Below are 13,482 nucleotides of genomic sequence, written 5' to 3' on the forward strand. Positions count from 1 at the left end.
TTCAGGTTTAATGTAGTGACGCCACAAAATATTATCTTTTATGTTGATCTGTGTGCACGTTTTTTGTTTTTTGAATCTGTCACATGAGAGATGGAGATAAGAGAGAGTGTGGTGACATCCCTCACCAAGAAAACAGTCAGAGCGGAAGACTGCTGGTGGTGTAGTCATGACTCATTTCTTCATTATTTCTAGTAAATGAAGCACTTCTCTGTCTGTCTCCTCACAAATGTCATCAGCCTCTCCTCTGATGGACAGGCTTCTTGAAGATGTGATGCTACGCAGTTGAGTGAGGCAGGAAGAAAAAGGCTCCTCCAGGTCTCCCTGTTTGCAGGATTCATGGCTTTCTTCTGGGTTCTGCTTTGGTCGGGGATCTATAATCTGGTCCTGGTCTCTGGTCTCAATCACTGCGACTTCAATGAAAACAGGAGCTGGCGCAGCGGTGAGTAGTCAGGGGGAAAATCCTTTAAAATAAAAAAACATGATGCATGATGAAAATGAGGGTAATTTTTCAGAGATAAATTGTTATGATCAAAACTCAAATTTGAAGGGTTGTTTTGGAAAAAAATGTGCTTTTTACTCTTCATTTTGATTGCTTAACAGATGAAACAGTCACAAGCTTGTTTGTTTTCCTTTTTATTCCTGTTTCTCAAATGATTTCTTAATTTTATTTATTTATTCTAAAAACCAAGTTCGGAGCTTCTGAAAGAAGAGAAACTGCTCAGTAGAACAGAAATCTTTCAGAATTTTGTTTCCAATAAAAGTGAAACTGTTTGAATATTCCAGAGTTCGTTCTTTGCCATTTTTCTATTTTGTTCTTACATGTTTCACAAGTCATAGACTTTATGAGTTGTTATAAAAAGCAAGTATTCTTACAACAAAAAAATTATTTCACAAGGTTTTAAATTTGAAAATAAAATTGTCCAAAACTGTTGAGAGATTCGATTCAATGTCAAACAATAAGAATGCAAATTTAAAAACCATAGACGCTCAACTATTAAAAGGAAATATCCCTTTCGTTACGCAGCCTCTCCTTTAGTGGAATCCCTAAAGTGCTATAACGACTACAAGTCCTACGTCCACTGCAAGTGGAAAAGCCACACCGAGGCAACACTGCAGCTCTGGGTGCAGATGGATGAGAAAAGGTAAGCAGAGTTGAAGGAGACTGTAATTCTGGAGACGGTTTTCAGCCTGACAGCTCTGGGTTTATGTCCTTGTAGAGAGTTGTGTGCACCCTTCGCAGCAGCAAACAAAACCGAGCCCGGGACTGTCCACTGCAGATATGAACCTCTTTATTTTGCAATTGGCTCGAGACACACTGCCTTCTTCCTAAACAACAGCACGGAGAGCTTCTGCTCATCTGCCCCAAACACATCTACAGATTTGCTTCAGCACTGTGAGTTGGCCTATCCGTCATCAATGTTATTAATGGCATATTGTTCTCATAACTGCAGATTAAAGCTGGGGTGGGGGGGTTCTGTTTTGTACAGTGAGAGCACGCCCGCCTGTAAACCTGTCTACGACTGAGATGAGTGATGGAGGCCAGAGGCTGCACTGGTCCAGCCCGTACCCGTCGTCCTCCTCGCTGAACAGCAACCTCACATATCAGTTCAGCTACAGGATGCAGACTCAGAACAGCTGGACCGTAAGCACGAAACGACATGTGTTACAATAAACAAGAGGCGTCACGGGATTTGACAGTGTCACGCATCTGTACAGACACGTGCCGAATGTCACACTTCAGTTGTTTTTGATGTTTAATCACATGTCAACAACGCATCGCGTCACTTTCCCTGCAGAGCGTGGACGTCACAAACACCAGCGTGAAACTTGAGCGGCCATCGCTGCCTCCGGGCCGCTGGTTTGAAGCACGGGTCAGGGCCCGGGCCAGCGTGGGCCAGTGGAGCGACTGGAGCTCAGCAGTGACCTGGAAGACTAAAGATGGTAAAAAAACATGTTTAAAAAAAAAATGTATGAAAATGTAAATACATAAGGCAGAAGTGTTAGGAACAGTGAAATTAATTGATAATTGATTGTTGGTGCAAGCAGTATTGAGACGGGATGGAGGTTTGGGAGGGTTTAGCTGAGACAACTGACATGGCAAGGCAAGTTTATTTGTATAGCACAATTCAACACAAGGTAATTCAAAGTGCTTTAAAGTGCATTAAAAGCAACAGGACATAATAAAACAGTAAATAACAAATAAAATTAAAGCTGCAAGCAGCGATGAACGGGCCCTCGCACTCACGGCCACCGCCCCCCATAAGCATATCAGAAACGACACCAGCCACGACTTCCTATGTCAAACCATTCAAAAGTTATAGCAGAAAAAAGGGACAACCAATCAGAAGAAGGGGGGGGCTAATTCAGGCCAATGAAGGTCAAGGACTCCATACAGAATCTGATGACACCACCCACGACTCTCTATGTCAAACCATTCCAAAGTTATAGCAGAAAATCGGGACAACCAATCAGAAGAAGGGGTGGGGCTAATTCAGGCCAATGAAGGTCAAGGACTCCATACAGAATCTGTATGTCAAAAGTTATGGCAGAGAAAAGTTTTCTAGGGGGCGCTGTTGAGCCGTTAGGCCACGCCCATTAATGTAAACCATGAAATATCCAATTTATCACCAAGTCTGGCTTGCATGCAAAATTTGGTGACTTTTTGAGCACTATCAAATATGGACCAATCAGATGAAGGGGACGAGCGCTTTTTCGCGTCTAGCGTCATCACCCTACTCGCCACCGATTGGTCGGGGGGCGGGGCCGTCATCACCCTACTCGCCACTGATTGGTAGGGGGGCGGGGCCGTCATCACCCTACTCGCCACTGATTGGTCGGGGGGCGGGGCCGGCAGACGTTTGAATCAGGAAGCGGGAGTCAGCGCGAGAGCGACTGGCGGCTCGCGGCGATTTTATCATTAAAAAAAGGACAACCAATCAGAAGAAGGGGCGGGGCTAATTAAGGCCAACGAAGCTTGAGGACTCATTACAGAGTCCCATGACATCACCCACAACTTCCTATGTCAAACCATTCAAAAGTTATGGCAGATAAAAGTATTCTAGGGGGCGCTGTTGAGCCGTTAGGCCACGCCCATTAATGCAAACCATGAAATATCAAATTTATCGCCAAGTCTGGCTTGCATGCAAAAAATGGTGACTTTTGGAGAACTATCAAATATGGACCAATCAGATGAAGCGCGCGCTTTTTCACGTCTAGCGTCGCCACGGTAACACTTTTGAAAGAGAAAAGTAATGCGTGTAGTCGCAAGATGGAGACGCACATTTTGAGGTATAACACACCTGGGTGCACGTTACGGTTCGGGCCGTATTAATTGCCGAAGGAATGGCATAAATTGCGCCAAAATTACACAATTAATTCAAAATAGCTGACTTCCTGTTCGGTTTCGGCCATGGCTCCAAGAGACTTTTCTTTAAGTTGCGACATGATCCAGGTGTGTACCGATTTTCGTGCATGTACGTCAAACCGTATTGTGGGGCTTGAGGCACAAAGTTTTCCGGGGGGCGCTGTTGAGCCGTTTTGCCACGCCCATTAATACAAACCATGAAATATCAAATTTATCGCCAGGCCTGCCTTGCATGCAAAATTTGGTGACTTTTGGGGAACTATCAAATATGGATCAATCAGATGAAGGGGGGGCGCCCCTTATGGCATCTAGCGTCGCCACGGTAACACTTTTGAAAGAGAAAAGTAATGCGCGTAGTCGCAGGATAGAGACGCACATTTTGATGTATAACACACCTGGGTGCACGTTACGGTTCGGGCCGTATTAATTCTCAAAGGAATGGCTCATATTGCTCCAAAATTACGCGATTCATTCAGAATGTTCAAAATGGCCGACTTCTTGTTCGGTTTCGGCCATGGCGCCAAGAGACTTTTCTTTAAGTAGCAACATGATAAAGATGTGTACCGATTTCCGTGCATGTACGTCAAACCGTATTGTGGGGCTTGAGGCGCAAAGTTTTTTCTGTCTGAACCAATCAGATCAAGGGGGGGTGCGCTTTTTGGCGTCTAGCGTCGCCACGGTAACGCTTTTGAAAGAGAAAAGTAATGCGTGGTGTCGGAGGATGGAGACGCACATTTTGATGTATAACACACCTGGGTGCACGTTAAGGTTCGGGCCGTATTAACTGCCGAAGGAATGGCATAAATTGCGCCAAAATGACACAACTAATTCAAAATGGCCGACATCCTGTTCGGTTTCGGGCATGACGCCAAGAGACTTTTCTTTAAGTTGTGCCATGATACAGGTGTGTACCAATTTTCGTGCATGTACGTCAAATCGTATCGTGGGGCTTGAGGCACAAAGTTTTCCGGGGGGCGCTGTTGAGCCATTTTGCCACGCCCATTAATGCAAACCATGAAATATCAAATTTTTCGCCAGGCCTGACTTGCATGCAAAATTTGGTGACTTTTTGGGCATGTTTAGGGGGGCAAAAAGGCCTTCCTTTTGTCAGAAAAATAATAATAATAAAAAAAAAAAAAATAATACAAAGAATTCCTGCAAATACAATAGGGCCTTCGCACTGCAAGTGCTCGGGCCCTAATGACAAGAGGTAAAATATGAAAGAGCACAAGTTGTTAAAAAGTAAGGGCAGTAGAGTACAGCAGGTAAGTATTTAATTTAGGAGTACACTTCAGTAAACAGTAATGTTTTTAGTCCTGATTTAAAGGATCTACAGTTGGAGCAGACCTCAGGTCTACAGGAAGTTTGTTCCACCGGTGAGGAGCAGAATAACTGAACGCTGCCTCACCTTGCTTGGTTCTGGTTCTTGGTTTCACGGATGGTTGTATGAGGACCCAGACGCAGGAGAGCGGGAGGCAGGAGTTCACAAAAACGTTTGTAGTTTATTCCTACAAAACCAAAGCGCTGGGCAGGATCAAAAAAGAGAACACAGGCGTGGAAACATGGAGGCGTGGAAACATGGAGGGAGCAAACAGTACGGACCCAGGGAGCAGGGGAAGACGAGACACAGGTGTGAAAAATCAGGGCAGATGGAAAACAGGCGGGGCAGAACAGAAAGCATAAACTGGGGGAAATGTCAAACACTGACACTTGGGCACAGGTGGAAAAAGTACAAAAATATTGTACTTAAGTAAAAGTACACATTTTCTGCTTGAAAATTACTTAAGTAAAAGTAAAAAGTACCCATTAAGAACATTACTTAAGTAAAAGTATAAAAGTACCTCAACTTAAATATAATAAAGTACCAAAAGTACATGGTGTAAAATGTACTTAAGTACAAAAGTAAAAAGTACAAAGTACAAAATTCAAAGTACAAAATTATTTTCAAAAGGATTGCAAAGAAATGAAAAATCCAAGAATTTGCTTACAACTCTAATAATGGTGATATTATTCTGACCCCTTTAGCGTTTGTTTCCATTACCCCATTTTAATTTCTCCCTTTGATTTGTAGCGAGTAACGACGTGTCCAATTTTAAATATAGCGGATTAAAAGTAAGATTTTTTCATGAAAATGTAACGAAGTAAAAGTAAAAGTACAGAAAAATGAAAGTATCAATAAAAGTACAAATTCTCAAAAATCTTACTTAAGTACAATAACGAAGTACTTGTACTTCGTTACTTTACACCACTGCACTTGGGACACAACAAACCAGATCAGGATGACCTGAGGGGTCTGGGAGCTTCATAGGGAACTAAAGAGGAGTAAAGATGAAATGTGCTTTTAGCCTGGAGTTTCACAGATGCTGTTGCCAACTCATTCTTTCTCTCTCACTTTGGTCCCAGACTTAAAGCAAGTTCCCACTTTGCACTGTGTACTGGACGGGGAGAGGGACGTGACGTGTAGCTGGGAGGTGAGCAGAGAGCTGGCTCTCCTCATCACCTACCAGCTGCTCTGTCAATACGAGCATGGAGCGCCGTAAGTTGTGCATGAGGCTGATGACGGGTTTAGTGGTGAAACAATCACCCACCCAGTCGTCCATCGTTAACTCGTTTGACCTTCTGTTCTTTTAGGTTTGAGGAGTGCTGCTGGAACCCAAAAGTAATCTCTGACCTCAGTGGGACAGGAGTGAGGTACAGCTGCTCGCTGAACACCTCACACCCTGAACATCTGCAGGTGGACCTTCGACTGACACACAATATGAAGACGTTTCAAGTCCACCAACATAGTAAGCAGACACAGAAGAGATGCAGCTTTGACATTGAGTTGAGACTGGGGAGTGATGTTAGTAAAGAAACCAACTGGGGCTCTGTGTGGGGGGGTTCTGATCGCACCACCAGTTATTCTAAAAAACATTATAGACTTGTGAACACAATTTCTTCCTGGGTAGGAGATTATTTGCATACGTATGCTCAGTTACGCGTTTTTGGACTGCACAGTAGGCTGCAGAAGGACCCAGTGGAGCCTGGCAGCAGTTCAGATAACAACATATTCATCACACGGCCCACGAGACTGTGCAGAAACTGCGGAGAGGATTTCCTGCCAAAGTCAAATAAAGAAATAAAAAAAGGCGCTGATAAAACCGTTGCGAATTCTAATGAAACAGCGTCATCTGGTGCTCAAAATGCAGTACTGCAGTCTGATAATATAGTCGCCCCTGGTGACTTGGTCTTGAACACTGATATGTGAGCAGCTGTTACTGTAAATATGGAGCCCTGTCGGTATTTCTTAAGGATTTTACTCAAAATACGTCAGATCAAAGCTGAATTAATCATTTTTGTCAAAACATGCTCACTTATTCAGAAATTATTTTAGTTAATATGACGCAGATTATTGTATGAAATGTGAGTTTTCAAAACCATGACAAACCATGGATTAAAGTGTTAGTGCGTCATATATGAAACATAGATATACAGATATACAGTGACACTGTGTTCATGGAAAGTGATTGACAGCAGTGGTTTAGTTTTTATGCACAGAAACTTTGCAGCTGTGTTTTTTGTTTTTTTTTCTGGGTAATGACTTTCAAACCTCAGGATTGCAAATAATTGACCAAACAAATTCTCTTTTTTCGCTGACTTCTTGTTTTTTTGTTTTACTCTTTGCTCTGACCTGTTCTGACCTGTTCTTACTTAACCTTTCACTGAAAAGCATTTGAGCAATCCAAACTAGACAAGTCAGTTTAACCAGAGGATGAGATGTCGTTGTTAACACCACCATTTTTGTCGTCTACTTTATTTTCATCTTTTTTCTTTTTAAGTTTAAATTAATTGTTTTTTTCTTTTCTTTCTGCATATCACGGTAACTGAGGCTGCAAAAATACACAGAATGATTTACAAAATTAACCGTTGCCACTGCACCCAGATAAGTCTGTATATCGAGCATAAGAGAGATTGAGATTGATATAGGATTTTTTAATCATTTCACATATACTGACAGTAAAGTCTCATTTCAGTCCAGCCCTCCCCTCCACAGCAGGTAAAGGTGAGAGGGGAAGACAGAAACTGGATTGTGGAATGGAGCCCACCACCTACAGCACAAGAACTGAGTCTGTGGTATCAGGTCTGTTATCACAGGACACATGACCAGGTAAGAAACCTAAAGATATGGCCTTTTTTTGTATTATTCCCGGTGAAAAGCATACCAGTCAACATAGTGATTTAAAATGACATGAAAGGTAAAGTGTGTAGTATGGATTGTATTATGAATGCAGGCATGAAAACAGTCACAAGGAGAGGTGAGTCACGGTGGAGTGGTGTTGGGATGGAAAAGCCATATCTTGAAGAACGTTGCCCTTTTCCTTTTTTCATCTGCCTGAGATCATGTATGATTACATCTAGCTTAAAAGTTGGTCTAAATTGTCAAATTTGATCAAGAAAAGGAGAGACAAAAAGGGGAAAAGAGAGATATGGATCAAATGGATCAAAACAAACACATATAATCATGCTTCCTTGATGCAAGATAAACAACATACAGGACTGTCTCAGAAAATTAGAATATTGTGATAAAGTCCTTTATTTTCTGTAATGCAAAAATGCCATACATTCTGGATTCATTACAAATCAACTGAAATATTGCAAGCCTTTTATTATTTTAATATTGCTGATCATGGCTTACAGCTTAAGAAAACTCAAATATCCTATCTAAAAAAATTTGAATATTCTGGGAATCTTAATCTTAAACTGTAAGCCATAATCAGCAATATTAAAATAATAAAAGGCTTGCAATATTTCAATTGATTTGTAATGACATTTTTGTTTTTTTAATTGCAGTACAGAAAATAAAGAACTTTATCACAATATTCTAATTTTCTGAGACAGTCCTGTACTGCTGATTCTGTCAGATCACTGAACAAACGACATGTTTGGACAGGGTGGATGAACGTTGCAGATGGATTAACACAGGAGTTTAGAGGCAGTATGTTCATGAAACCCAGAAAATCGTAAACTTGGCCTCAAGGTTGCATCTCTGCTCGCAGGATCCCAACAAACCCAGACACTCAAAGCTGCACATCCTGTCTGCATTTCTTCGTTAGGGATCTGCTGTGCTGCTGAACATTTCAGACGTGTCCACAAAAGTGATGATCCCGGGAAGATCCCTTACCCCGCTGGAGCACTACCAGGTCAAAGTCCGGTCACTCGTTGTCCCTGGGCATGGCTCCCGCTATGAAGGAATCCCATCTGAATGGACTGATCCTGTGGCGTGGACCTCAAATGAAGGTGTTTATAACCTGTACGGATCACATTAGACCGTATCGGCCCAACAAGGATTCATGATACGACTTTGGTGTCCAGACCTTAAGAAACCACCTCCAGTTAATGCCATCTCTGTGTCCTGACAGCCTCTTGGTCCATCTCCACCCTGATTTATATCCTGATCAGTGCCTCCGTGGTGACAGTCTTCCTGACCCTCTACTGCACCATCCCGGCTTGTCAAAGGTAATTTGGTTCATCTATGCCTGTCAGTAGGCCTGTGTTGAAAAAATCGATTTCCCAATTCTAAATCGATTCTCATATTAATTCCTAAAAATCGATTCATATGTCTAAAGATCGATTTTTTTTATTTTTATTTTTTTTTGGGGGGGGGGGTTTATTTTTATTTTTTATTTTATTTATTTATGTATTTTTTTTCCATCATTACATTACAACTTTTGGTTATTTTTTTGTTTATCCCCAAAAAAGGAATGTTTTGTTGGACACGAGAATAACTGGTGCCATGTTTTTGCCTTTAAATATGTTTAAAGGTATGAAAACATTAAAGTGTTAGGTTATAATTGCATAAATTGTCTATATTTCATTACTTTATATACTGTCTTGGGGTTACATTTGCAAAAAATGCTAAAAACCAAATGCTCAAAAATTAAAAACCAAAATAAACCAAAAATGGAAAAAATAAAAACGGAATGTGGGAAAAAATAAAACCGATTTCATCCGTCTCTGTTTGCTGCCCTGGATCTGTTTGATAATTCTGACCCACATGATGTTTCTGAAAGCAGTTCTATCAGCATTCTGGGAGGTGATTGGTCCTTACAGCATCATTAGCTGCCAATACTTGCTGTTTAATCTCAATATAATACTAGTAGTAATATTTTGCATAACTACAGTCATAATTCATGCAACAGCTCAAAAAACAGTTTTAATAACACTAACCCAAATCAATATCGGAATCGAATCGGATCGAATCAAATCTTGATAATCGATTCTGAATCTTAAGAATCGGAATCGAATCGATTCTTGACATTTGAATCGATCCCCAGCCCTACCTGTCAGCATGTTCAGCTAACAACAAGTTTAGTAAAGGCAGGTTAATCCAAACGTTTTCTGAGTGTGGATTTTTCATTTGAATAACATTCCCTATATTTTGAACCATTAGGAGAGTGATGCTTTGGGTGGACTCGGTTCCTTCTCCAGGAAAGAGCAAGACCCTGTCTGAGATCAAGGTGAGGCCGGATCACTCTGGAAACTGACCCAGACCCTGTTCACCATTTGTGAGTTGTTATTTCATTTTCGTTTGTTCCCATGACCCAGTTTGCCAGCTGCCAAACCCACATGCAAAGTGAGAAGACGCCCATATGCAAAGTGCATAACATTGACAACGTGTCTACATGGTAATATGCATCACACATCCACAAATATAACAACTTCATGCATGAAAACAAAGAAAACACTTTTCAACAAATGTCTGCTTACGTTTCTGACATTATCGAGCTAATAATTCAAGGTCGACTCTTCTTTAGCTGGAGGTCAGTCGGAGGTCAGAGACGTGAAAAAGAAACTAGCAGAAATACAGTTCCTGTGAAAAAACAGGGGGACTTTTTAGAGCTTCCTCTGTTTGCTTCATCTGCAGAGGAAGTTGTAGGAGAAGTAGTTGAAAAGGTCAAAGTCAATAAGTGGTATTTCACACCTATGAAGGATTGTTGAGACAGCCAGCGTGGGATACTTTGAAGGGCCGAATCGTACTACTGTATATGTTAAGACTGCAAAATGCAGTGTGTCTGCTTCTTATCTTTCTCTTTAAATTTGCTGAGAAAGAAATAAAAGGCAATTCTCTGATTTTAGCCCCTCCCGCGGCCGTCCGTGGCTGCTTCTGGTGCAGGCTGTGATAGTCACGGTGCTTTGTGCTTTGATAGTCACATTGTGGAAAGAAGAAAGAAGCTTGACCACTTTTCAACAATAGTTTCCATCATAAGTGTTGTGGTGTGTTGTGCTGTGATGGCATCAAAAAATGGCATCAAACTTTAACTCCAGATTTTACAAAAAGAAGATGATAATGTCACATTAGGGGATAGAGAATCGGTATTTCTTGGACGGATAAATGTCTGTGTCCCCCCACAGTTCCTCAGACGCTCTGCTGTGGCAGTGCAAGGACTCTGACACAAAGTGGGTGGACCAGGACGATGAATGCTGCAGCTGTAATAAGCTGCCCCTGCCTGTGGACGACTGTGACACGTCAGCCATGAGCTTCAGCGGGCCGTACATCCTCTGTCAGGTCAGATACTCGCAGCTCTCACTGGACTCGTTTGTCAGGTGTTTTACAAAAAAGGAGAAAGGGTCTGCGGTAAATTCAACTGTTCTGCACCTACTGTCCTTGTCCTGCAGGCTTTCTTTGCTTTGCTTAAATATGGAAAAAGCAGGAATAACTGCCTACTGTTGTTTGGCCTTTTCTTCGGGGATTTTGATGAGATGTCTCTTTAATCAAGATTAAAATGAAAATCACAGTAAACTGTGTTTTACAGGTGGTGGTGATGCCAGATTAGAATCTCATCCAGTAGTTAGTAATCCCTCTAAAAACATGGACACGTTCTCGAGCTCTCACACTCCTCCGTCCCTACTATCCACCAATTCTTTCTACTATTACGTGTTGCACTAAAGAGTGAGATGCTCCAGTTTCATTCCATGTATCTATAGCTCACTGAACATGTGTAAATAACAATAAAAGGCATTCTATTATATTTTAAAAGAAAAAAAATGGCCAAAGTAACGTTGGATTCTCTTCCTGTTTGCCTTTTACAGTTGCTAATAAATATTGGTCCCGAAAGCAACTTAACCTCCACACCTACTGTATAGGGGAACCTTCTCAGCTGGCGTCGTTTTTATAAGTCCATAACTTTGTATTTTATAGATAGATAAAAGAAGCCATGCTAAAGATATGAAGTAAAAAGCAGGCTAACTAGTATTGTTTTTCTCCACAGGTATCAGCTGCAGAGTCCAAATCCCCAAATGCCCAGCAGGAAGAGGACAAAGAAACTACGCCAGATGCCTCTTCATCTCCCTCCCACATACCCTCTGCTGTTTTCGGTGCAGGATATGTTTGTCTTCCCAGCCACAGCGTCTCAAGGTCCACAGGGGACCTCACTTTTCACAGCATCAGCACCACAAGCCCTCCGTGGTATGAGGGTTCTGAGGAGGACAAGACATCCCCAGGTCTCACGCTGGAGTCGGACAGCCAGTCCAGCCTCTGCCAGCCCACGACCAGGACTAAAGCTCCAGACGGCATACCAGGGCCTTTCATGCCCTGGCCTCCAGGGGGCACCGTGCAGGAGTCGGGGTACTGCCACCTCCCCCATCCTTCATGACAGCAGCTGAATAACCTGCTGCATGCCAGAGCACACACTGCAAAAACTCAAAATCTTAACAAGAATATTTGTCTTATTTCTAGTTTGAATGTCTCATTTTTAGTCAAAGAAATCTCATTACACTTAAAAAAAGACTCATCACTGGAAAAAACAACAATTTTCACATGTTTCAAGTAGATTTTCACTTAAAATAAGTAGAAAAATCTGCCAGTGAAACAAGATTTTTTTGCTTGTAATGAGAAGATAAATCTTGTCCCACTGGCAGATTTTTCTACTTATTTCAAGTGAAAACTTACTTGAAACAGGTGAAAATTGTTAAATAACAAGTTATTTTTCTGGTAATGAGTCTTGTTTTAAGTGTAATGAGATTTTTTTGACTAGAAATTAGACATTTTAACTAGAAATAAGACAAATATTCCTGGTAAGATTTTGAGTTTTTGCAGCGCATTACAGAGGACAGAGCAGGACTTTTCAGCACATGCAAGCTAATCTTTTCAACATCACTGCTTTACTTTTCTCATTTGCTTCACACTTAAAGGTATTTTGGGAACATTTGTTTTGTTTTACAATCTTATGAAAATGAAGATCATTTAGCCCAGTTTAATATGGAAGTAAAGGTATTTTATTGAACTTGTATTCTTATTTTAGTCTGTTTATTTTGTCCTGGGATCTGTCCACGAGCAGAGACAACAAAAACAAAGCAAGGACATTTATACTCCACATGGATGTATCCATCACTGAAGAGCTAGTCTGAATCCAGAGCCTTGTTGCACTGAAGGGTTTTTCTACACATCTAAAGGTAACATATGTATGAATCATACATATATTGCTTCTTTATTAATTTATTTTCAGAATTAAAAAATAAACTAAGCACAATTGATAAGGGCCAAAACTGTTTATACATTTTTCAAAAATGTCTTAATCAACTTCCGCTGCTTTTTTATTTTCTAATTGGGCTTTTTTTTCATCCTTTCTGGAAGATTTTGTTGCATAAGAGACAGTTTCATGTTGGTTCCAGCCGCTGATGTTTTGAGAGTGAACATTTGATTCATTATCTTTGATGCTGGCTACCGTTTCTTCACAGCTTCGCTATGATGTACATCCCATCCAGGAGTAATCTATGAAAAATGTTCTATCTGACTTGACTTCAGGCTCCTTGTCATAATGTGGCTTTAAGTTTCTGTGTTGAGTTTAAAACAGAAGATTCTTCCTGTTTGGAGGAAGTCACATGTTTATGTATCGCAAGATGTTGGTCACACCTGCAGTGTTGTAACTGGTTTCTGTTGAAAGTTTGCCCTTTAATTTAAACCACAGTGTTCAGTTTCATCTTCACAGTGTTTTTTTATTTCATGAACAGTTTAACCTTTGTAACATCCCACTCAATCGCTGGCTGCTCGGTTGGCTTTGCCACGGTTCCATGTGCTGGTGTTACATCTGGGCTTTGAGTGCAACCAGTCACAACCCATATGCACTATTGTCAAATGT

At 41.2% G+C, this 13,482-nt stretch overlaps 1 protein-coding gene across 1 annotated transcript; it reads left to right on the forward strand.

Moving 5' to 3' along the window:
- The first annotated feature begins 229 nt into the window (after positions 1–229).
- Positions 230–12,081, forward strand: csf2rb (colony stimulating factor 2 receptor subunit beta). The gene is made up of 14 exons (XM_061711831.1): positions 230–439; positions 1,025–1,142; positions 1,218–1,393; positions 1,488–1,642; positions 1,797–1,941; positions 5,768–5,900; positions 5,996–6,150; positions 7,378–7,511; positions 8,458–8,641; positions 8,764–8,860; positions 9,795–9,861; positions 9,950–10,029; positions 10,757–10,910; positions 11,614–12,081. The coding sequence occupies exons 1-14, from the start codon at positions 337–339 to the stop codon at positions 11,995–11,997; spliced, it is 2,085 nt and encodes a 694-aa protein (XP_061567815.1). The 5' UTR covers positions 230–336; the 3' UTR covers positions 11,998–12,081.
- Positions 12,082–13,482: the final 1,401 nt, after the last annotated feature.

The sequence above is a fragment of the Cololabis saira genome, chromosome 21 (assembly GCF_033807715.1).
Source record: "Cololabis saira isolate AMF1-May2022 chromosome 21, fColSai1.1, whole genome shotgun sequence".
Lineage (NCBI taxonomy): Eukaryota > Metazoa > Chordata > Actinopteri > Beloniformes > Belonidae > Cololabis > Cololabis saira.

Excerpts from the sequence above, each read along its gene's own strand:
- csf2rb (XM_061711831.1), top strand. The coding sequence starts at position 337 with ATGGCTTTCTTCTGGGTTCTGCTTTGGTCGGGGATCTATAATCTGGTC. Across the intron at positions 5,901-5,995 it reads CAATACGAGCATGGAGCGCC|GTTTGAGGAGTGCTGCTGGA; the intron begins GTAAGTTGTGCA and ends CTGTTCTTTTAG. Across the intron at positions 7,512-8,457 it reads ATCACAGGACACATGACCAG|GGATCTGCTGTGCTGCTGAA; the intron begins GTAAGAAACCTA and ends TTTCTTCGTTAG.